Raw genomic sequence first — 25,388 nt, 5'->3', positions numbered from 1 at the left:
AAGTGGCTGTTAGAAAGTGTCAACTCTTTTTAAGCATAAACAAGCTGGAGTTCATATCCATCTGGAAAGCACTCAAGAAACTTCAAGATGAAGATGTTTCCTGTTAGCAGACGCTGATATTGTAGCAGGACAATACTATAGTAGCCTTATATTTTTCCCGTCTACAGTCTTAAGGGTCATGCGTGTGGATGTAGAAAGGCACTGTTTTCCATTCTGCCGTGTCTTCGTCTCAGTGCAGCACTGTTTCTTTAACACTGCAGTTCATCTTCTGCCCCAAACGACATTATTCATTTCACATTATCTTGCCATTAAATTATTCTGACCTGTTCATTTTAGTGCAAAGGAAGCACACTGTAAATTGAGCGGTGGTGGGATAATCAATTGTGTATTGTTTTGTGCACTGAGCGAAACAACAGTGAATATCAGTCATATTCCCTGGATTGATTTCTGTTCCAGACAGGGGACAAATAAGTGAACCTCCTTCAGTCTCTGCCCCCATCCCCATTTTCAGTAGACTGCTCTGACATCTCTAGTCAGAAGTACTTCCAGCCGTACATTTTGTTCCATGGACACAAAGCAGGAAGCGCGTGCCCCCCCCAAGACTCTTTTTAGCTTGACACAACAATTGTTCAGTAAATATAAACCACTTTTGAGAGATGGCTCTTACCTGGATCTAGCTTGGTGGTGGTGTTTCTCAAGGCACCTTACAACATGAGAAGACTTACATAATTACAAACATAACAAAGTAGTCATGAATAATAAATAAAACACATCTAAAAGTTGATGGGTGTTGGTGTCCATCTGCCTCAAGAGACAATGGAGTGTCCCTTCAGGGGTGAAGTCAGACCACTGTGTTAGCAGCACTGGGGTGACCTTTCCAGGGTGCAAACCTGGGCGGTGTGTACGGAGATGACAAGACCCCAATCTTAGCCTCACCAATTGTGGTCCAGAGCAAAAAGTACACAAGCAAATTGAACAATATCCATATAAATCATAAATCATAAGATCTAACAGTAAAGATGCAAAAATGAATATCAATAGTAGCAACAGCATGCGCCCCCCCGGCCCAAAAGTCTGAATGACTGAAGGGAAGCTACATGGATATTTAGATGCTGACATGGAAAGTGTCTATTAGGCAGCTAATGCAAGGGACTGGACCTGGGACCTTTTGCATGCAAAGCATGCCCTCTACCTATGAACCTTTCCTAATTGCTAATAAGGTGCAATATTTAAGGAAACTCCTATGCATCGATTGATTTCCCAACCCCCTGATATTTTTACATGCATTAGATGGCCAGTAGTGCACCAGCTCTGCCTAATGCATTTAATTGATCTTATCCATCGCAGTACAAGATAGAAAAGATTATTAGTGTGTCATTCATAAAGACATAATTACATACCCAGAAGGAAATATTGCTCCTCTGTAACCTAGATTGGGCATTTTGAGGTGTCTTTGTATGAAATAAAATCATTGATTCTGTTTCTCTCTAACCCAACTATTATTATTTTTTAATTGTTTACATATTTTTACTTTGGTGCCTTTTCCATAACTTTCATACAGAAATGACGATATATTCAAATGATTTTCATTGGTTGAACATCGAGGTGTGCATCAACATCGAAAATGGGGTTTTCCTTTATTTTCACTCTCAGCTTCTAAAAACAGTTGTGAGGTGGTTTTTTGCTAACTTTGGGGAGTGCCTTGATCAGAGTAATGACAGGTTTCAGAAAGCATCTGAAATTAAGAGCTTAGAATTGTATTTATGATGATGCCAATTATTTATAAAGCGGCATCAGTAAACATGGCACTTTGTAGAGCAAAATGCAGGTCCCTTTCCCCCAAGAGTTTAAAATCTAAATTTAGATGGGCGGGACACAGTGAAAGGGGGGAGTAAGCAGCTGAAAGCAAGCAAATCCAGTTGCATATATTTAAGCTTTGTTTCCGCTAGGTATGAATTCTTAAGGGATAGAATTCTTGCGGAAAGAGCACATGCAGAAGGTCTCAGGTCCCAGCAACTCTGTTTAGAAGAATAAGGTAGGAAGAGATAAGAATGGCTACTGCCTGACACCAGCCAAAATACTCAATACAAGGCTAGGTGGATTAACAGCTTGATGTTATAAGGTAGCATCATATGTTCATAAGGATTTAAGAACTAGAAAACCTCCATGGAAAGGAAGGAACACAATGGGTAGGTGGGCGAGTTTGTAAAAGTAAACGTTAACAGTTGGACTTTAGTAAATACATGCCCCTGACTCTGAGAGCTCAAAAGAATTTCTAGTGATATTTCACATTGTATTCCCTAAAAGGTAAAGGTAAAGGTACCCCTGCCCGTACGGGCCAGTCTTGACAGACTCTGGGGTTGTGCGCCCATCTCACTCAAGAGGCCAGGGGCCAGCGCTGTCCGGAGACACTTCCGGGTCACGTGGCCAGCGTGACATCGCTGCTCTGGCGAGCCAGAGCCGCACACGGAAACGCCGTTTACCTTCCCGCTGGTAAGCGGTCCCTATTTATCTACTTGCACCTGGAGGTGCTTTCGAACTGCTAGGTTGGCAGGCGCTGGGACCGAGCAGCGGGAGCGCACCCCGCCGCAGGGATTCGAACCGCCGACCTTTCGATCGGCAAGTCCTAGGCGCTGAGGCTTTAACCCACAGCGCCACCTGCGTCCCATCTTGTATTCCCTACCTGCCTATTAATATTAATTAATATTAATCAGACATCCTCTTCCTCCTCTTGCTGTTGCTCCTCCTCCTCCTCCTTATGATTTGTTAAGCTTGTTAGGTGCTTGTTGCCTGAAGGTCTCCTACAACACATTTAAAAACATAAATATAAATATATTAGATCATAAAAACCAAACCAAACAGATGATTTCAGATGATTGTGTCATCTGACTTCCCTGTTCACAAAAGCTTTCTCTATAGTGTGACCCGGTTTGATAGCATTCGCTTATTACTGCCTGGTGGCATGGTATATATTTTTATATATCGTGAGATTTTATGCTTTAAGTTTCATACAAATTTGTGTAAATAAATGCACAAGAGAGAAACAGTTACAGTCAACTAGCAATAATATGCTTCCTGAAGTCTTCCATTTGGGGTCCAACTTAAAACTAATTGATGCTCATTTAACGGTAAGAGTAAGGCAGGCAACTCTTGACAGTTGCTTGTTTGCAAGGTTGGAGATGGGAAGGGCTTGACGAGATGGTCAGTGCAGATATATTGCTAATTTGTCTAAGCAGGGTTAGAGGATTAGAAGCAGACTGGAACATAGTATGGACTATGTGTCATACGGGCATTCAACCTCTTCTCTTGCTTTCAACCATTCTTAACCATGGGTGCAACAACCTAGGGTTGTTTATTTCTTAACCTAGCATTTAGAACCAAGGGCTATTTGATGTTTTCCTGACATGCATGTCTGTAAAGGAAACACAATTAATCCCAATTACTTTATTTGTTGTAGGAGGCAAGCTGTGGTCTTATATCAGTAAGTTCCTCAACAGAAGCCCCGAAGAAAGCTTTGAAGACCCCAAATCCAGAAGATCGAGTTCTACCAAAATACATTTGCACCAGGCAACTCCTAGCCCACAAGATATTGGCAGCAGCCTTGACTCTAGAGGAAGTAATGGTGGTAACATGCTGAAGGTGTTACCGCTGAAGACCAGTCTCACTCCAAGTTCTCAAGATGGCAGTAGTAACCAGGAAGATGGCCAGGAAAGTTCTCTCAAGTGGATTGATTCGGGGTCCAGTTCAGAGGAAGAATGCACTACAAGTTATCTAACCTTATGCAATGAATATGGTCAAGAAAAGGTCGACCCCGGGTCGTTAAATGAGGAGCCTATTCTGAAAACAGACAATGGCACTCTCATTACCAAAGAACAGGGAGGCATCAAGGCACGTGATGAGCCTGCCAGTGGGAATTTGGGGTCCCCATTCACATCTCAGGAAGTAAACTTTTTTGCCGACGACGTTGATCAAGAAATAGTTAGTCCCACCCGAATATCAGAATCGTTAAGCAAATCCAAGAACAGTCCCATGGAGTTCTTCAGAATTGACAGCAAAGACAGTGCCAGTGAGCACCTGGGGCTGGATTTTGGAGATAAACTTTACAGCTTAAAATCTGAGTCTTTGAAACAGTTTTTGTCCATGCCAGATCAGGATAAGAGCCTCGATGCCATAGAAACCAAACTGGGCCCTGCCTACCAGGACACAATCAGCAGAGGCTCCAATGACTCAGTGCCAGTGATCTCCTTCAAGGATGTTGCCTTCGACGATGTGAGTAGCGTGGACGAAGGAAGACCTGACCTTCTGGTCAACCTGCCAGGCCTCACGGAGCAAACGAAAGAAGCCACGGCAGACGGGCCGGCTAAGCTGGTGGAGCAGAAGGGTGACAATTTGGAAAGCAAACTTTTGGAAACCCCTGACGTCTTGCAACTGAATAACAGCGCAGAGCAATGCAGAGGAGGCCTTGAGCCAAAGGTGGACCAGGTGGTGGGAGAAGACACTCAGGAAGCGATCAGGACATTCCACAGAGCTGCTAGTGACCCAGTTGGCTCTGGGGATAGGACTCTCTTTGGAGGGCTTGGAGCAGCCTCTGCGTCATCACTGGACGCATTCAGTGTGCAGGGAAGGTTGCTGACTTCTAAGGCGCAAGCAGCTGCTGAAGAACGCAGCTTAGATTTGGACAATGAAGCTGTTCTGCTGTTTTCTGATCAGGCGGAAGACTTGAGTAAAGAGGAAACCACCTCTGTTGTGTTGCACAAAGCAGAACGCAAAGAGTCGGGTGCGAGGAGCAGAGGAGAGAATGAGATACACCAGATATTTCAGGACCTCGACGAGAGATTAGCGCTAACCTCCAGATTTTACCTCCCCGAGGGCTGCGTTCAGAGATGGGCAGCTGAAATGGTAGTAGCCCTTGATGCCTTGCATCGAGAAGGAATTGTGTGCCGTGATTTGAACCCAAACAACATCTTATTGAATGATCGAGGTCAGGAACTTCTGCAAATGCATTTCTTTTTATTCGCTGTTGCTTCCAATTAACTGAGTAGGCGTTTTATCTTGTAATTAGTATCTTCATTTCCTGTCTAGAGCTTCATTATCAATGCAGCAAATTCACCCCCAGTAATAGCTTCTAGTACTTAATGATGCCATTATTCTTAATGATACTGTTTTTAGCTACAAAAGGAGTAATTACAGTTCACTTCTGCAGAAAATGGAAGGGAAAAATGTTTTGATTTCTCCTGTCGTTTTGTTTTTAGGACACATTCAGCTAACGTATTTTAGCAGGTGGAGTGAGGTTGAAGATTCCTGTGACAACGATGCCATAGAGAGAATGTACTGTGCCCCAGGTTAGAGCAATCACCTCAAATGTTTCACTTGGAAAACAGATTAGCAGCTTTCATTTTCTCATGGAGCTTTCATCCCATCCCACCCTCTGTTCCTTGGGAATACAAGCTGTTCAACATCTTCTAGCTCTTTTTTATTTTTATTTTTAATACATTATTTTGGAATCTGAAATGCTGATAACTGAGCGTTGTTTAGCTGGAGAATATCACTGAGAATTGTAGATTTAACACATATGCATTAAGGTTCTGAAAAGCCATGTTCTTTTAAGAGTGTGCAAACATCATCTATGTGTACTCCAGGGATGGGGAATCTGTGCCTCTGGTGGTGTTGGAACTCCCATTCCTATCAGCCCCAGTAAGCATGGCCAGTGGCTTGGCATGATGGGAATTGTAGTCCAGCAACATCTAGAGCGCTTGAGGCTCTCCATCCCTGACGTTATTCATGGAAATGAGGGGGTTGTTGTTAAAATATATCGTGCTTTGGGGGACATGTCGAAAATGCATTATGTGCCTTCTTGTGTTATCTTGCACAAGAGATGTTCCCAGTAGACTGTGTCTCTGTGGTGCTGAATGTGCCATGGATTCCCAGTACATCCAAACACAAGTAGCCAGGGGTGTACAAGAAGTGGCAGTGACACGTCTTTTTGACCTTTAAAAGTTCTAAAGATAATGTGGCGAGAATATGCGTTGTGTAGACAAATTTTCATGTCAAGTAAGCTGGGCTCCAGAGGAGGAAGGCTTAAAGAATTGTGGTGTTTCAGATTGGGAAATGCTTCTTTGTGAAAGAAAGTACTTCTTTGCACAGCATGTAGTTAAACTGTGGAACTCGCTGCCACAGGAAGCAGTGGCGGTGACCAATTTGATGGCTTTAAAAGAGGATTATACAAAGTTCATGATGGTAAAGGCTATGCTTCTGAATACCAGTGTCTGGAAACAACGGTTGGGGTGGGGAATGCTCTTGTGCTCAGGTCCTGCTTGTGGGCTCTTCACAGGCATCTGGTTGGCCACAGGATGCTGGCCACATGGGCCTTTGGCCTGATCCACCAGGCCTTTTCTTATGTCTTATGAAGGCAGCCCGAGACATTAATCAAGGAAGTGTCTGCTGAACATCCATGGGGAGACTGTTCTGTAAATAGGGCTCCCCAGTGGAAGAAGGCCCCACCTAACGACTGAATAGGGAGATGCTTGGAGAAGAGCTTCAGAAGATAACCTTAATAGGCTGGCAGATTCACATAGACAAGGGGCCTCTTAGGACTTTATAGGTCACAGCCAGCACTTTCGCCCAGAAATAAATTGGAGGCCAGTGCAGTTTGTATCAGCACCAGTCTTTTTGATGAACATTTGTCAGTATCCCAGTTGTTGCATTTTGAACTAGTCATATTTTCCCAAAACACATTTAAAACACATTGTGCTAATCTAACACAGATTAGATCAGATAGGTCTCTCTCAGGTGCAAGAGCCAGTGGGGATCTTATTGCCTCAGTAGGCCAGTGGGGTTCTAGAACTAAACTTCATACAGTGGTACCTCGGGTTACGTACACTTCAGGTTACAGACTCTGCTAACCCAGAAATAGTGCTTCAGGTTAAGAACTTTGCTTCAGGATGAGAACAGAAATCGGGCTCCGGCGGCGTGGCAGCAGCAGGAGGCCCCATTAGCTAAAGTGGTACTTCAGGTTAAGAACAGTTTCAGGTTAAGTACGGACCTCCAGAACAAATTAAGTACTTAACCTGAGGTACCACTATAATCTCTTTTGATAAATTGCAAAGGGTTGGCCTGTGCCTGTCAGGGACTTCTGCAAACCTGATAGGCAGAACTGCATATACTTTGCTTTTAATCCTCTAAAATGTAATGCAGTTAACAATGCATTGCTGCTAGGAATCCCTTCTTTCTGGAACTTTGATCTTAGTTCTAAAAGCACAGATTGCGTTTGCAAACTTTCAGTTCTTAAAGTCATATATGGAAGCATTGCTTTGAGTAATGTTTACACGAATGAATGAATTTGAGTGGCACGTGCCAATATGTATAGTCACATTGTACAGCTCTGGCTGTTTGACTTAAATTCTCACCTCTGCCCTGCTCTGGCATGTACACACACACAAAGACACACACGTACATCCTGTTTTCCATGTCCATATTTTCTGCTGGCTCCTAATACTTCAGGTAGCATAATTTGGAATTTTAATACTATCAAGCCTTTTCCAAAGGTTACTGGCTTCATAAAGATGGAGCTAACCTTTTGTGAGCATTTGTTTGTTGCAAAGTAGAAAACAAGAAAGCTCGCTACAGTCAATATTATAATAATATCTTATTATTTCTGAAGCATTTTTTTAAAAGCAAGGCACTGTACAACATGCTAACATAAGATTAACTGTGACAAAACCCTATCTGCAGACTTACAATATAAATAAATAGGTCTGTGAAGAAAAGCAAGGCAGGGGATGTAAGGCAAGAAACTGCTTAAGTACTTCTGGATTTCTAAATCTTGATTTCTGTTTTCAGAGTTGGGATCTTGCAGCACTTCATCTCATGCTGCAGGAGATAATCTAAAGCTGCCTTCTCCAACTTGGTGGTGCCCTCTGGGCGTTTTGGACTCCCATCATCCCCAAGTGGTATGACCATAGGTCAGGGATGATGGGAATTGTAGTCCTGAAGCTCACCAAGTTGGAGAAAGCTGATCCACAAGAAAGCTCACATTCATGGGTGGAACTAAGCTATGGTGTAGAATCAGGATTTACTTAGCGTGTTCTTCTATGGTGGTTGCTACATCAGGCACAGCTTTGGCTGTCCTTAGTTGTACATCTGGTGGATTTTGAGGCAAGAGGACAAAATACGTTGATCACATAAGGCAGAGGCTGCCAATGTGATTCCCCATAAATATTGGACTACAGTTCCCACCGTCCCTGCTCATTGGTCATGCCGGTTGAGACTGATGGGAGTTGTAGTCCCAACAACAGCTGGAGGGCACCACTTTGGCTACCGCTGCCCTAAGCAGGGATCACCACTTATTCCTGCCCTACCTTCTACTTCAAAACAATAAGAACAGCAGTCTAAGCAGCACTGGGCAATTAGGTCTGGGAGCCGCCATTTTGATTTCTCACAGCGATCTTAAATGAAGCATTGCTCTCGAGGCATTGTGGGAAATTATGAAATGACGCGGAGTCACTTGGCACTGCTTCCTGCCTGCCAAGACCTGCCCACATAATAGGGCCACCAGAGTTCACTTTGCTAAGGACTGTCCCGAATCTGGAGCCTGACCTGATGAGACGAGGGGAAAAAAATAGGGGGCAGGTACTGAAAATGGCAGTCCTATGCCAAGTTCACTCTTCTCGCTATATAATGTGAAGTAATAACAATGCGTGAGATGATGGTCATCACCTCACATTTTTCTCCTCCCCTCCCCAACCACAGCCAATGAAATGACTGGGGGAAGTGATGATGATGCATCATTTACTCTTCGTTTCAGGGGAGAGGAAGGAGTCAATGCTGGGTTGCCATTTTTCCCAGGAGCATCCCCATTGTCTTTGCCATGCTTAACTTCTGCCCTCAAACTCCCCTCATATTTTTTGCCTGGGTTTATGCTGTGTGGATATATGTTCGCTCCATGGTTGAAAGGGATGAATGCAGGTGGCAACGCAGCATGAATGGTCACACAGGGGGGGGGGGGAGTGAAGTGATTGTCTGCTGCTCCAAGGGCTCTTTAGTTCCATCCTAGAGCATCTTTCCAAGTCGAGAAAAGATGCTTTGAGACTCCCCAGCTGACAGAGGAATTAGCAAGAAGAGCTGCTTCTCATGTCTCTTGGTGTGGGGTAAAGCAGAAGAGGGGTGAGGCTGGGGGTCCTGTGTCAAGCTTATCCCATCCACCCCTTCCTAATTTGAGGGACTGGATCATGCCCTTTATCAGATGTAAAGCATTTTCTCCATTGGAGCCAATGCACTTCCAGTCGATGTGTTTTTTGCAGAGGCATGAGAAGGGGCCAGGCCTTTCCTCTTCTCTTTATGTAATTTGTTAAATAGATTTCTATGCTGCTTTTTTGTTTGCAGAAGGAAAAAGAAATACCAAAGCAGTTCAGACCTTAGCAACAAAGCAAATAATAAATACTCCCCAGTTATGTTCCAAGGCATAGAATTGTAGAGTTGGAAGGGATCACAGTGGCCATCTAGTCCAACCCCCTGCAATGCAGGAGTCAGGGTTGTTGCAATCAAGGATGTGCAAAGTATGTGAGATTGAAGGCAGTGTTTGGCTTGCCAGGAAGGACCTTGTTCCATAGCAACACAAATGCACAGCATGCCATCTCAGTTGTAGACAATACTGAGCTACATGGAGCAATGGTCTGATTGGATGTATGTTGTGGTTATATGCCAAAGCAAGTCCTGGGACGTTGTACTGGTTTTGGTGTCTTTAAACAGGGTTATACATTCATGGCTGTGTGGCACGAATGGAACCTCCATGTCCAGAGGCAGTATACCCTCAAACATCTGATTCTGGGAACAAATGGAAAGGCAGTCACTGCTGACCTCCACTGGAAGCAGTATGCTGGGTGAGATGTGCTTTGGTTTGATACAGCAAAACAGTTCCCTGGCAGATGAAAAGGCCCCTGTTTGGCCTTCAAGAACATACCCAATACTGTGCAACGACACACTGGTTCTGCAGTTTTTTCCCTGCAACCCGCTTGGGGGCAAAGCCCCAGCACATATGGACCGCAGGGTTGATGCTTCTGTTTCATCCCAGCCCCTTTTGCCTTTTTAAAAATAATTTGTCTCCTGATCCTGGAGAAAAGAGACAATGTGGAGAGAAACAGGCCGCGATTTATTTCTCCAACTTGTCTTTTAAAATGCCCATTAAATAAAATCCACTTTTAGGGGACAAATATTCCATGTACCAAAAAACAAAAAAACCTTGAGCTGGCTGCAGCTCAAAACCACAGTGAGGTGAACTGAATTTCAAATGTGCACCATTTTAATCTTTTCCATGCCTGTCATTTCTGTGCTCCAAAAGTGCCGCTTCCAGCTGCTTTTCAAGGCAGGAGTGTTTGGAAGGTAGCAAGTGGGAGTGGGAAAGCAGTCGGCAGGGAAAGGGTCAAGCCCCCCTCCCTTGGTTGCTTTTCCATAAACAAAGCAGCCCTCTGGCTTGGAGGGTGTGTGTGTGTGTGGAATGACCAAACCCAAAATATTCATTTGCTGGTAGCATCTGCTTTGGCCCTCAAACAGCTTTTGCCAGGGGAATTCTTTCTTGAAGTTGGCCAGTAGGTGGCAACCTACCATTAACTGATTTCTGTGGTCAAGGGGGGGGGGGCGGCGGCTAGCATTTCCCCCCAGTGCTCCAGATCTAGATATAGAGGAGCTTTGTTGTAATTGCTTGTGCTCATCTGCTCTGTCGGCTGTGTGAGTTTCTGAGTATTCTAGTACTATCACATATCAGGCCATCCCTTTAGTTCCCAGAGTCCCAAGGACAGGTTACGTAAAGAAGTTTAAGCTGAAATAAATAACTATAATGCTATTTGCAGAAGCTCTCCAAGTAAAGCACTCGCCAAAGCGAAAAAGGCGTGCTGCCCAAACAAAAGTCAGATTTTTTAAAAAAAATTCTCTATATTCCGTAGCATAATAGGAATGATTGACTCCAAAATCCATCCTGGTAATTAATAAAATAAAGAAGAAGAACATTTAATAATATGTTTTATCTCCATAAAAAGCAAGTCGGCTGCGTATGAAAATTATAAAACACGACTGTGCCCAAAGGCTTACAACCACAAGAGCAGAACTATATATTGTAAGAAATGCCGGTGCCAAAAATAGGGTTGTAGTCCGCTAATCCTGCTCAGAATAGACCCACTGAAATTGATAGACACAAGCTAGTCATATCTTTCAGTTTATGATTCCATAATTCCCACAAGTCTTCTGAGCGTATGATTGACGCAGGATGCAGCCTCATGGACTCATGTGTTGCCCTCCTTGCCTGCAGAATGTATAGCACAACTTACTCAGTGCCCTGATGACATTATCTAGAGGGTTTCCCCATCCTTTACACCGTCAGCTAGCGATACGGAGCGGAAGGCACAGAAAACAAAACAGCTCCATATTTCTTAAAACGCAGATCGGTTGTGACCAATCAATAACACAACGGAGAGGGAGAGGTAAGGGAAAGCAACAGTAGTCTCAGGCTGCATTTACATTTATTATCTTTTCCTAACATTTCTCATAACTCTTAATTTCCACATCGTATCTGAGCTTTCACGAGACATAAAAGCAACCTTCAGAGATATAGCAGAATATAGCACAAGTTTGGCACTCATTTCCCTCTTTTTCGTTTCCAGGGAAAATTGCGTTTGCAAATAACGCGCGGCTTCTATGTCGTGTGGAAGCTCAGATATAAAGTGGAAATTAACCGCTAGGCAAATGTCAGGGAAACAGAATAAACTGCTTTGTGAACGCAGCCTCAGTTACTTCTGCTGATTAGCCAAAGCATGGGCTATTGTGGGCTGTGGGAGGTATTCAACAAAATATTTGCACTAGAGCAAGGATTAGCACTGGAGCCCCCTCCTTCCTCCCCCCTGTCCTCATAGCACTATCCCCATATCTGTTCTGGAGAGTTGGGGAAACCCCAGAACTGATTTAGGGGTGCCTGGGAGAAGGGGAGGGGGCTAACCTCCCATTGTCCAATGAATCCTTCCACTGAGAGAACTTTCTCCTTAGCACTGGGTTGAATACAACCCTATATTATTGACACATAATATTGTAGTATTTTAGAGCACGTATGTTCTGGTCGAACAATCTAGAGTTTTATCAGGAAAGACAACACCAGAGTGGATGGCCTGTGGTCTGAGCAGGTTTAATTTCCTAATAGCTAGTTAGTAACCAGTGCATGAGAGTTTACACCAGTAGCTCCCAAAATGCTTGCTGTTCATTCATTTTTTAAAGAAAGAAAAAGAAATCTACTATATATATAGAAATTAATGTAAGCATAACTATGTATGTGGGTGGTGTTTGGATAAAAGGGCAAAGTTGTCCTGAACTCATGATGCAAATGTTTCACTTCTGTTTAAACACCCCTTTGCTCCCAGTGTCCCCTGGGAATCCTTATCACATATTTGTGCTAAAAAAACATTAACCACCTGCCCTGTGCTTTGTAATATCAGCAACTGATCTTTTTATCTCTTGGTTAATGTGCCTTGGTATTTTGAAAGGGGGAGGAGGGGGGTGAGTGGGGAGGGGAGGAGGAGGAGGAGAGCTGAGGGAAAAATTCCAGTAACATTCGATTTGCAGGGACCGAAAATTTTGAGCAAATGCCAAGCTAGCAGGGGGGCCATTATTTTGCTCTATAAATAAGTTTGAAAAAAAGAAACACAAACACTCACACACACAAACCTTTTAAATCAACATGTTTTGGTCTAATTGAGCAAGAAAGATAAATTTTGAAATGCAAATGATCGCCTTCTGTTATTGACATATTCCTGCAACCGTTCCCCGCCCCCATCAACATTATGATCTTGGATTTTAGAGAGTCATTGCAGTGTTAGAAACTCAGATATGAAAGCTAGGAGCTAAATGACACCTTAAACCTAGGTTATGGGCACAACAATGGAATGTCTAGGCATACTTTTTATAACAAGAATACAAAGCTGAAAATGAATGAACTGCAGCTTAAATCTTATGTTCATTTTTCACATGGTCTAGTCCTCATCTGAAGTCTTCAGAAAACAAACTAATATTCTTTAAAGGGTCTCTTCTGCAGTCATCAGAGAGTGGCTGGAAGTGAGGAGGCAGAAAAAGGTCCTCCTTTCCTTTCTCTCTGCAGACAAGCCCTGGGTTCTCCCTACACCCCCTTTCCTTCATACAGATATATCTTTTTGGTGCCACAATTAACACATATTAAAGGCTTATACAACTGATGGCAGAGACGCCCACCTTGAGTGTCCAGTTTGCAAACCTAAGACTTAAGGGTCCTTCAATGATCCCACTCCAAAATTTGTTTGGATTTTAAGCATCCCTGTGAGAGTCTGAGGTAGATAATGCTTTAACATGCACTAATTAAACCATCATAACTAACTGGCTAGTATATTTCAAATTAAAAGCACATCATACAATGTTGGGGTTAACATGTTGGGGTTAAAAGACATGTTGGGGTTAAAAGAAAAGAAAGTTTTCAGGTCCCCAGTCTATTCATGTTTTACTTGGGAGGAAGCCCCATTGAACTTGACTGGGATTTACTTCCAAGTAACAGTGGCAACTTGAATCTGAAATCTGAGGCGCAGTACTGCACCCAGAGCTATAAAACTGCTCGCGTTTATGAAATTCCCTGTCGCAAAACGCGCCTAGAACAATGGGAGTTTTGAGCGCTGAGTCACTGGCAGCAAAACAAGGCAAAAGGTATAAGCTGCTGCTAGCTCACAAACAATACACAGTTTATAAAACTGCAGTTTGGGGACTTGGTTTGGGGGAGGCTAGCTGACCCTTTTGTTCTTATCTGCAAGGAGCTATAGCCTGGTCAAGGCTACACTCAATCTGAACATCAGCACTTAATTTGTTCCAAGAGAGGATCTTGCTGTCAGTATCAGGACACTTGTCATGTGAAAGAAATTCTTCTTATTATCATTTATTACCTGCTTTTCACCCTAAGTTCCCAGGGAGGCTTACAACAATTAAAACACAATATTAATATTGAAGCACCGTATTTCAAAATATTAAAAACAGTTTAGAACAAAATGACAAAAACAAGGCAGGTCCTAAAAAGATACCTGTCAGGTGTCAGAAGCCAGGGTACCACATGCGGAGTCATAGCAGTGCTCCATCTGCCATAGTACTGAATGGAATAATCTGAGATCCCTGGGAAAGTCCTTTTCCAGTGTTGCCACTTGTCCCTTTAATTGGAGATAAGAGTTGGAACCTAGGGGCTTCTTCATGCGCGATGTGTGCTTTACTACTCAGCTATGATTCTTCCCCTTGTTCCCTGGATTATTAGCATCATCCGTTTTAGCTGAGACCTTTTTCTGTCACCTGTCAGCTAGGTGGGAAAAAGCTCCTTTCTGGATGTATGTACCACCCCCCTCCTCCCTGCTGAACACCCTCAGCTATTCTCTATACATCTAGGATTATGGGATAGGGCTTCCAGTTCAGTGGGCTTGTATTTCAGGGCAAGGTTGAGTATCAGCACATCACGTGTTTAGAAACTGACACATCAGGTCAGGTGAGATATCCTTGGCCCTTACCAAGTAATGCCTTTCAAAACTCTGTTGCGATACATTTTAGGGCTTGTTGCTGCTGAACAACAAACATTTGTGCCCTTAAGTTAAGTCATATTGACTCGCACGTTTCGGCACTTCAGAGAAAGAAAAGTTGTAGGGGAAAATGGAGTTCTATTTGCATAGAAATATTTTTTACAGGGGAGGTGGATAATCCAGAGACCTAGGTGCATGTGGAGCCTCAGTAAAGAGAGCCAGTTCTGTGTGTAGAGAATTGACCCTCCATTGAAATGAGTGGGGGAGCCCATTGGCAGGGAAGCTTTGTGTGAGCACTGGAGAGTCCAAATATTGGTTTGGCATGGTTGATCTTCGATCTACGAATTCCACACTGTTATTGTCGGAAAAGCAAATGGATTCTAAGTGCTGTATTCTTAAACATTGCATACAGCAAATTACTCTTTTTGTATTTTTCAAGGCACCAGGAACAAAGTGCAATCCACATTTAAAATGAAGCCGTAGTTCTCAAAGGGAGCCACTTATTAGGTCACAAGGCCTGAATGTAGCAGTTCTATGGTTTGGGGTGGGGTAGTTGCTCTTCTATATAATTGAAAGGAGCTAAAGGGCAGGCTAGGAGTGAGTGTTTATCATCTTTGATAACACGGCACTAAAACAACTTTGTCCTTTTTATATTGCCAGATGGCTTTAGAGGAAGTTTTAAATCCATCCTGATGCCAGCTAACAGGAAGAAAAAGAAGGATTCCTTCTATTGCTGTTAGTCTTTGTCTTAAAGGGCACAGGGTTTTTTAATTTTTATTTCACAAAGCAGAATGCAGACGCTTGTATGTTTTGAAATGAAATGCTTCGTATTTTTCAGACTTTCCTTGTCAGAACTTCCTGGACACACATGCATATGAGAAAGATAATTGAGTACAAAATTTGCAGGAAACATTTTGATGGTTAATGTGGATTAAAAAAGAAGTTGCAAAAGTGTTTGTCCGATGAAAATTAAGGGAGGAGCTGGAAGAAGCTCAGCTAGTTGGAGACAAAGTCCGAAGAGGACTTGCAATCGGGAGAATTCCTGGCATGATGACCTGATGACAAATTCAGCACATTGTGACGTCTGGGTGGGGAAAATCAAAATCAAGGCTGAGGAACAGCTCCAAGTTGGCTGTCCAAAGAACAAGGACAGTGTGGGTTCTGTAGGTGGAGCAATGACCTGATTTGGAGTATGGCATCTTCCCCTGCTTCTCAATCCAGATTGCCCCACGTTCTTCGCTGAATGACTCCTGAATGGCTTGCATCCACTAAGTGGAGAGACCTGTTGGAACAAATTGCAGGGATAGGAAAGCAAAGCAACTGGTCACTTAAGCTTGTATGTCGCTGTCATTTGTTGTGTAAATGACTTGGGTGATGTGAACGAAATGGCTTCATTATTAAGAATGGGTATTGGGATTAGATTTACTGCAACATTAAAGCTGGGGGCGGGGCGGGCTGGGGAGAGCAATTTTGTCATGCAGAATGGCATTAGCTGCTTGGACAACTTATGTGAAATCACACCACAGTCTATAGTTTTCTAGATTTTTCTTCTTCTCCCCTTATTGAGAGAAAAGGTAACCTTATTGATGTGATATACTGAGCCTATTACTATCAATAGGTTGTGGTGGCCATTGTGTGACTCATTCAAAGGAAGGGAGAGAATATGGCAAATGTTTATCTGCCTCTGTCTCCTTGATTATTGAAAGTCCTCACTTTAATTCTGAATGTGGAAACAGCCTGCTCTGAGAGGCAAAGCAGGGAGAATGAAGATATTGAGGGATGGAAGGGTAAAATAAAATTATATCGAAGAGCGACTACCCAGTTGGCCAAAACATCTACAATCTTCAAGGCTGCAAATCTTTGCATGCTTATCTTGAATGTTAACTGAACTCTTGGGGTTTTCCATTGAGTAAACATGCAAAGGTTGGGATTCTTCCAGTGCAATCTTATGCATGTCTGTTCAGAAGTAACACACACAGCATTCATAGAATCATAGAATCATAGAGTTGGAAGAGACCACAAGGGCCATCGAGTCCAACCCCCTGCCAAGCAGGAAACACCATCAGAGCACTCCTGACATATGGTTGTCAAGCCTCTGCTTAAAGACCTCCAAAGAAGGAGACTCCACCACACTCCTTGGCAGCAAATTCCACTGTCGAACAGCTCTTACTGTCAGGAAGTTCTTCCTAATGTTTAGGTGGAATCTTCTTTCTTGTGGTTTGGATCCATTGCTCCGTGTCCGCTTCTCTGGAGCAGCAGAAAACAACCTTTCTCCCTCCTCTATGTGACATCCTTTTATATATTTGAACATGGCTATCATATCACCCCTTAACCTCCTCTTCTCCAGGCTAAACATGCCCAGCTCCCTTAGCCGTTCCTCATAAAGCATCGTTTCCAGGCCTTTGACCAATTTGGTTGCCCTCCTCTGGACACGTTCCAGTTTGTCAGTGTCCTTCTTGAACTGTGGTGCCCAGAACTGGACACAGTACTCCAGGTGAGGTCTGACCAGAGCAGAATACAGTGGCACTATTACTTCCCTTGATCTAGATGCTATACTCCTATTGATGCAGTCCAGAATTGCATTGGCTTTTTTAGCTGCCGCGTCACACTGTTAGCTCATGTCAAGTTTGTGGTCAACCAAGACTCCTAGATCCTTTTCACATGTACTGCTCTCAAGCCAGGTGTCACCTATCTTGTATTTGTGCCTCTCATTTTTTTTGCCCAAGTGCAATACTTTACATTTCTCCCTGTTAAAATTCATCTTGTTTGTTTTGGCCCAGTTCTCTAATCTGTCAAGGTCGTTTTGAAGTGTGATCCTGTCCTCTGGGGTGTTGCAGTCTGGGGAAGCCTCACTGAGTGTGTACTGGTAGTTAAGACTCAGGATTGTAAGGTCTTATGGGGGACCTCCCTCTGCACAATGAATTCTGTATTACTTTACTGACAAAATCTGGTAATCAGCCTTATTCTGCTGAGTGGGGCCCTGGGCCTGGGGCCCAAAGTCCTGTCCTGACAGCACCACAGAGGTTAATGGGACTCACTCCTACATAGCTGTGCTTAGTACTGCAGCCTTATTTGATTTCACTACTTTGTGGGTGGCTAACATTGGCCCTGGCTCTTAAGAAAGGGCATTAAGTAGTTGTTTGAATACAGCTTTTACCTGTTTGTAAATTACAAAAGATATACACAGCACAGATGCATATTTTTTTTTTATACCAATCAGGTTTTTAAGAAATTTATAGAAGGAAGTTAGTTTAAAAGGACTGAACGATAATGCTTATTTAGTTATGGTCTGTAGCTATGGTTTGTTGGAACAAAACATCAGGGAGTTGCAACAGACAGTAGTCCTCGTCCTGCTCATGTGTGGAAGAGCTGAACCCATTCGGTTCAGTGTTGGCACACGTTTGTTCTCAAGAGTTGTCCCCATATTGGCCCTGTGCAACTACTGTGTCATGTAAACCTGGTTGGGCGGTTCACCTGAATGTCTAAACCAGCGGTAGCCAATGTGGGCCCTCCAGAACTTGTTGGACTACAGCTCCAATCAGGCTCATCTAATATGGTCAGTGGTCAGGGATGTTGGGACACCAGCAACATCCAGAGGGCACAGCTTAAACTTCGCAAAGTGGGGCTTTGTTTTTGTTTTTGCTAACCACCTCCAGATGTTGTTGGACTTCAACTCGCATCACCCCAAGCTGTTGGGAGTTTGATTCCAGCAACATCTGGAGGGCTATAGGTTCCCCACCCTTGATGTAAAGACTGATAATATACCATGGTTCTGCTGTATTTTGTGTGGGGCGAGGGCAGTGCTAACCAAGATTAAAGCAACAAACTACCAGTTCCGCGTTCATGTAAAGAGACACTCATGCACCCAGGACACTGTGATATGCTATAGTGGGCATGCTCTTTCCTTCAATGTGTCAGGGGAATTCATCCCTCTTCATAAAGATTTGCGGTGGAGAGAACTGACATAAACCCATAAGAAGAGCCTGTTGGATCAGGCCAGTGACTCATCGAGTCCGGCATCCTATTCTCACAGTGGCCAGCCAGATTCCTGGGGGAAGCCCTACAAGCTGGACCTGAGCTCAGTATTACTCTGCCCATCTGTGATTCCCAGCAACTGGTATTCTGAAGCATAACTCCTCCGACAGTGAGGAGAGAACATAGCCATTGTGGCTAGGTGCCATTGATAGCCTCATCCTCTGTGAATTTGTCTAATGCTCTTTTAAAGCCATTCAAGGTGTGTGAGTGGGGGGAGGAGGTGTTTAGGAGGGAGCAGCAGCCTCTGTTGACATTCCAAACTGAAGAGTAAATCATTTTGTCTGTAATGATGCGTGTCTATGCACTAGGTTGTCTGAAGGGCTTAGCTTCAGATATGCTCCACTAGCATCTGTGTCTCCTTGTAAATGCAAGTTTCAAGGTGCACACATCGCTTGGATTTTCATTGCAAATGTCTTTCATTCAGAAGTTGGCGTTGTCTTTGAAGAAACGGAGGCTTGCGATTGGTGGAGTCTAGGTGCTTTGCTCTTTGAACTTCTGACAGGGAAGGTGAGTCATTCTGAGCACTATTTAGCAAAAGGGGCATAGCAAATAACAGAAACCGTGAGAAGATCAGCAATCTCTTTATTGAGAGTACCTGAAGTGCAGGGTGCATACTTCTGTACTGCACAGAACTCTTCAACAGGCAAAGGCATTCTGACAAACAGACGATGCTAGATCATCTCACTAGGGATGCTCTATTCTTGGGGCAGAATGAAGCATTGCTTGTGTTAATGTAGACGCTGTTAATTACATTCACAACGGACCATTCTGGTAAGATTCATGGCACCAAAAGTCTTTCCAGGGACAATGAAAAAGTTATGTTCTTCTTGAAAAGGTATCATACGGGAGCAAAATTTACAATGAATGTTTGTTGCAGGATGTAAACTAGGGTTGCAGGCTTCTAGGCTGACCATTGTACACAGTCTGCTGATATATCATGTTAACTCCTGTATTTTGTTATGTTGACTCTTGTATTTTGGGGACTTTGTAGAAGTCCAGGAAGGAAGCGAACAGATAAAGGCAAGACAGTAATCTGGTTTGCACGCCACACTAAGCCAAACCATGGTTTAAAATGTGCAGGTGCTAGGAGAGGAAATCAGGGCTGTTCTGCTTCTCCTCAGTCCTTCTGCTGGTTAGAGCTAAACCGTGAACCTGATTCACGATGGCATACTAAGATGTCCTCCTCCATCTCTTAATGTAAAATGAGATTCTGAGCATGCACATTGAGCTCTCAGCAGACCAAACTCCCAAAGCCAACTGTTTGGGAGACACATGTGCAGAGGTTCTGTAGCAGAGCACTGTGGTGCACATTGCTCTTCTTTTACATCATTATATCACTATATACATTAACAATATTATCATGTTTCTTGTTGGTTTGCTATAGACTCTGCTGGAGTGCCACCCAGCAGGAATAAATACCCACACCTGTCTGAACGTGCCAGATCACATCTCAGAAGAGGCAAGATCACTCCTTCAACAGGTACATTCCTGGAGAATTTGTATATGCGATTTCTACACACATACATGCCAGCTGGTGATTCTTTGGGGGTGGGGAGCGTAGCCAAGAGCTGAGAAATGAATGATTAACAAGAATGGCCTGCAAAGTCTCATAGCCATAAACATGTGTAGAGCTGCAAATGGACATGCATTTCCTGAACATTTTTGTAAGTGAATGTGGTTCATCTTGGAAAGAGGTTAAAGAGTTGTTGAGGGTTTGGCATAAGGGACCTTCACAGCCGTGGTCATGGCAAGTATAACTGTGGCCTGAATTTACTGCGAAAATCAGGTTTTTGTTTTTTTAAAAAAATAGGTCTTTAATAGTTGATCCACGGTGGGTGATCCACCCCTTTGATACCTGACATATATATTTTCAGGCTCTCCCTAGTCCTGCACCTTTCGTATGAGTTAAACTATTTTAATATTGAACTGAACTGTTTAATATTGAATTTAATACTGAATATTGACTGAGCCACCCAATCAGATGGGCAGGATACAAACAACAACAACAGCAACAACATGATGATGGTGATGACATTTTTGTAACCTGCCCTGAGACCTTATGATGAAGGGTGTGTAAAAAACTGAAATAATAATTATAACATTAATAGCAGCAGTAAAGTAAACAATACTACTGCAGCTACCAATAGCAGCCTGTCCACTGTACCAGAGTGAATGTAATACTTCATAACTGTGCTCATCCCGTACATAAAATCTCATAGAAGGCTGAGTGCTTCCCCTCTGCACACACAGAGATTGAAAATGAATGGAATTTTACCACTGGCATCTTGGAGACCTTTATTAAAGCAACACATAGCAGTGCTCAGCTCCTGTGGGACCTCTTAAGCCAGGCCATTTGCTATTTCCCTCCTCTCCAAGTTCAAAGTCACCCGTGTCCTAGAGGAAGCGTTCCAGCCCTAGGCTGCACGTGGCTGACTTTTGGGTCGAAGGGTATGCCCCATTGGCTAGTAAATCAACCTTCTGTTGTGTGTCTATCCAAGGAAACTACCATTCATATTTGAGGAAGCTTAGTCAGGAAAAGGAAAAAGGGGCTCTTGGCATGGCTGGTCATTTGTCATTGTAATTTTCCTCTTCCATCCCCTCGCAGGGTTGCTTGGGTCAGCCCGTTGCAGAATGCCTAGGAGAGGAACAGTGTGCAGATGCTATGCCAAATGTGTCTCATGACACAGCTTCCAAAACCAGTGACCTCATTAAAAAAATAAATAAATCACCCCCCCTTAGCCAACTAAGTATTCTGTAATTCAGAGGTATTATTATTTATATTTGGGTGTCTAAATCTTTTTAGATGAAGTTTGGAAAGGCTGACGTGACTGGCATTTTGTCTACAAAATCTTTCTCAAAGGTTGTCTCGGCAAAGCATAATAAACCCGTGTGTTTCCCAGCCGTGTAGATCCAGCACAATTTATTCTGCATTTGCTTTCCAAGATTATAGTTCTCTCCTTGCAGAAAGGGGAGAAAGCTTCAGAGCATAATTTTCTTTGCACTTAACTTTCCCACCTGCTGTCACTTGTTCCGTTTTCCAGGAAGGACAGCAGAATGGCAATGCCTGCCACTGCTTTTCTGTCGGCTCATGTATATTCACAAAGGAGAGGCTTGTTTTTGCTCTCCGAGTTATCTCTACCAAGTGAGAGGTTTGAGAGATTTTAAGTGGCAGAGCCAACTTAAGATGTGCAAATGAATACATTTTATGGGGAAATTTCTCACTTTGATTATGGGGTTGTATGCATTTGAAGACGCACCGCCCAGAAGAATACAGAGCACTACTAAATGACAATGGGATGTAGGGAGTTGCATTATACAGGAGTCAGTCCTTTAGAGGAAACCCAGAAACGAATTTATTCTTTTGAACTGTTTATTTAGAATGCGACAGTCTCATAAGATGGCAAAATGTAAACTTCAGCTCCTTTATCCTTGGTAAATATTTTCCTGCCTCTTCGCTGGTTACTTCCTTTCAAGCAATCATTCTCCATCAGAATTTGCAGATATGAAGAGCTGGCTTCACTTTCTACATATATTCAGCTCCCCCCCCCTTTTGAATATATTGTAAGTTCTTCAATGCAAAATAAACAAGCTGCTTAGTTTTCATAATTCTGGCAATCAGCTGCTCCATTTCCTTTAGACTTGGTTTTAGAGCATCACTAGTTTCTAAAGATTACCAAGACTTCCTTTGCACATTACTCTCCCCCTTCCCTCATTTTGAAACATACACCTAAAAGTGTGGCTGCAACAAGAATGAAGTTCGTTAAGATGGGGGTTGTAATTGGTATGTTCATCATAATCAGGGATGGGGGACCAAGACTGGCAGTGGCTGCCTGTTGAGCCAGCACTTGGTGTCTGCTGCCACACAGTGTGTGGAATTCCCTACGAACTGGAGAGGCAGGCAGGTACCAACAAAGTGAAGCTTAAGAAGGGCTCAGATATAATGGAAGAAAGAACAAAATGCAAAACTAGTTGGCTAGGGCAAAGACAGTAGCAATTCAGGGAAGGAATTAGAAGTTGCCCCTGAATAGCTTGGGACCAAAGTATCTTCTCCATTACCAGCCATCTCAGGCCCTATGATGGGCAGAGCACATGTTGGTGCCGCTGCCACTGGGAGTTGCCCAGTTGGAAGTGATCCCTGATGGGACCTTATTGATGCTAGTTCCCCATTTGTTGAATGCCTTCCCTAGTTTGTATGCTGCTCAATAGCTAAGATCTCTGGGAAGCTTACAGGAATGATACAATCATAAACACAATCTCACGGATTGTACCAAGTCCGTTCTGGTATGCTTACTGAGCACTTTTATTCCTATGGTTCATACTAACTCTGTATATTTTGCCTTAAGCTTTTGCAGTTCAATGCTGTGGAGCGTCTTGGTGCTGGAATCGCCGGAGTTGAAGACATAAAATCCCACCCCTTTTTTGCCCCCATCGACTGGGCAGAATTAACAAAGTGATAAAGTGCGACGAGTTCACTGCCCATGTTTACAGATACCTTTCTTGGCTGGCTGCCATCATAAAGGTTCTCGGATCTTCTGGGCAAGGATGAATAAAGTTGGAGACTGGAAAGGCATCAAAGAGAGAACAGTTTCAGCCAGAATTGAGGACTAGGCCAAACTAAGGTGTGGTCTACACTGATGGGCACTGTATTTAGTAGTCCTTTTTGGCCAGGATGAGATGTGATGCTGATCATGCCCCACTGTCTTTCTTCTGTTTTGGAGAAACAGTGCTGTACATTTCCTCACCCCACTTTTCATGTTTTTGGCAGCCGTTTGGGATTGGGGTGGAGAATGCATGGGAACGGGGAGCTCAACACAGAACTGGAAGTTTTTGGTGGTGACCCGTGTTCGTGATCCCATCTGGTTTGGGCACTTGGGGATTACGTATAATGGAATGCACTTTTTGTGTTTCTCTTGTAAGTCATGACGGAAGTGCGGCACTCCTGTTCTACATGCCAAGCTCCTCTTGCATATGCCAGCTGGAAATAGCCCCCTCCTCTCTTTTTATAGTGTCAGTGTACTCCTTCCCTAAGCTAGACGCAGCTGAGGTTGGGGAATGGGGAGAAGAATAACTTATTAATAACATATGCTAAATAAAATGCTATGGTGTTTCTGCAAAACTTGACATGTAACATGTATATCTCTGTATGTTTGCTGAGTGAGGGGGGCGTACATAGCATCATGTAATGTAACTCCAGAATGATAGCCTAACATCTGTCAAAAGATGGAAAAGGGCAATCTGGCTACTCTTATCTTGTGCACGTTGGTTGGCAATGCTTGTTTTAAAGCACTAACTCTAACCTCCAGTGAATTAAATGTTTTAAGTCACTACAAGACAGGATATCTCTCAGCCCGATCATGATTGCTTTAGTAGTTGAACTTGGGGCAAGGCAACAAGATGCTGACTAAGTGTGCAGATATAAATGTTTGGATATATATATATTTAACAAAGCTGCCACATTCCTGTTTAGGCTATTTTAGGTCTCATCTGTAGAGGCAGATAAAAATCAAGTGCTATGGAATTCATTACCTGTCTCATCTCAGATTGCAGGTGGGGAACCTTTGGGGTGCTTTCCCATTTCAGAACCTCCTTGGACTCTCCTTCCTTGGAGGTTTTTAAGCAGAGGTTGGACAACTATCTGTCATGGATGCTTTAGCTGAGAATCCTGCATTGTGGGGCGGGGGGGGGTTGGATTAGATGGCCCTTGAGGTCCCTTCCAACTCTACAGTTCTGTGATTCTGTCACCATGGAAAGCTAACATATCAAAGCATTAGTGCCAGCCCACCTCCCCTCCCTGCAAAGCTAAAGAAGAAGAAGGGCTTTTTTTTAATGGGAAAAGACAGTTGTAGTGTTTTGTTTTGGCTTTTTCCTTTTTCATGTGGGAATGCTGAACCGTGCAGGATCCCACCTGCAAAATGGAATCATGTACAACACAATCTATTTGCATGTGCATATTAATTCTGAAAAAATGTCGTTTTGCCGCCTCCTAGATTCCACTGCCGCCCTGTTTCTTCATTCAGAAACACCCAATAAATGTGTGTTTGTGTCTTACCTATGTGCATCCCTCCTAAGGAGGAGAGAACCTCCAAATTGGCGTGCTTAGATTTGGAATGGGGTCATCTTAAATTGCTTCACCAAGAAGCGCATTGGAAGCCTTCCATATGCAACAGCATTCTACCATTTTGAATTCCATGGCACTTGCTGTGGGCAAGTTTCTAACTACATGTATGGGCTGTCCACAAGAAGATGGCTGTCCTTTCCTGGAAAACAATCACTCTTTTCAAACAGATTGTTCACTAAGAAGCTGTTTCAGGTGGGTTGTAGGCCTACCAACTGCTTAAGTCCATAAAAATCATGGTAGCTCTGCCATTGGTACTTAAAACATGTTGGTAATTTTGCCAGGGGGAGAAAAAAAGGAGACGATACTGCGAGCTGCAGATGTTTTGGGGGAAGGGAGTGGGGGAAATAAAGCACTCAAAAAGCTGATATTTCTATCTAAATAAAGAGATTTTCTTTTTAAAAAATGCTTTTGTTTTATTAAATTTATAACTCACAGAGGGTACCAATTCAAAGTCTTCAGAGATAAAAACTGCTATGAGGATATTCTTGCGCTGTTCCCAGATTGCTAAGTGCGTGCTGCAGAAGATGCTTTTCAACATTGCCTCTGAGAGTTGCTTTGGCTTTGAAGGAAGGGCGTTCCAGAGCTGGGAGCTGTCACCACCCGCATGTTGGCATGCACCCTGTTGATATTTGGTGCAGGCACCCTTCAGTTCACTATAAGCAACTGGGAACTGCTCTCTTGTG

At 43.4% G+C, this 25,388-nt stretch overlaps 1 protein-coding gene across 3 annotated transcripts in view; it reads left to right on the top strand.

The window, feature by feature from the left end:
- Positions 1–25,108, top strand: part of RPS6KC1 (ribosomal protein S6 kinase C1) — a 102,264-nt gene extending 77,156 nt beyond the window's left edge. For all 3 annotated transcript variants that reach the window (XM_083733137.1, XM_083733138.1, XM_083733139.1), the window contains 5 exons: positions 3,458–4,981; positions 5,253–5,342; positions 19,012–19,094; positions 19,972–20,067; positions 22,931–25,108. In XM_083733137.1, coding sequence (XP_083589263.1) covers positions 3,458–4,981; positions 5,253–5,342; positions 19,012–19,094; positions 19,972–20,067; positions 22,931–23,041 — 1,904 coding nt within the window. In that variant the 3' untranslated portion in view covers positions 23,042–25,108. The remainder of the gene's footprint in view (positions 1–3,457; positions 4,982–5,252; positions 5,343–19,011; positions 19,095–19,971; positions 20,068–22,930) is intronic.
- Positions 25,109–25,388: the final 280 nt, after the last annotated feature.

The sequence above is a fragment of the Podarcis gaigeae genome (assembly GCF_964106915.1).
Source record: "Podarcis gaigeae genome assembly, chromosome: 3".
Taxonomy (NCBI): domain Eukaryota; kingdom Metazoa; phylum Chordata; class Lepidosauria; order Squamata; family Lacertidae; genus Podarcis; species Podarcis gaigeae.
This window is presented reverse-complemented; position numbering and strand designations above follow the sequence as displayed.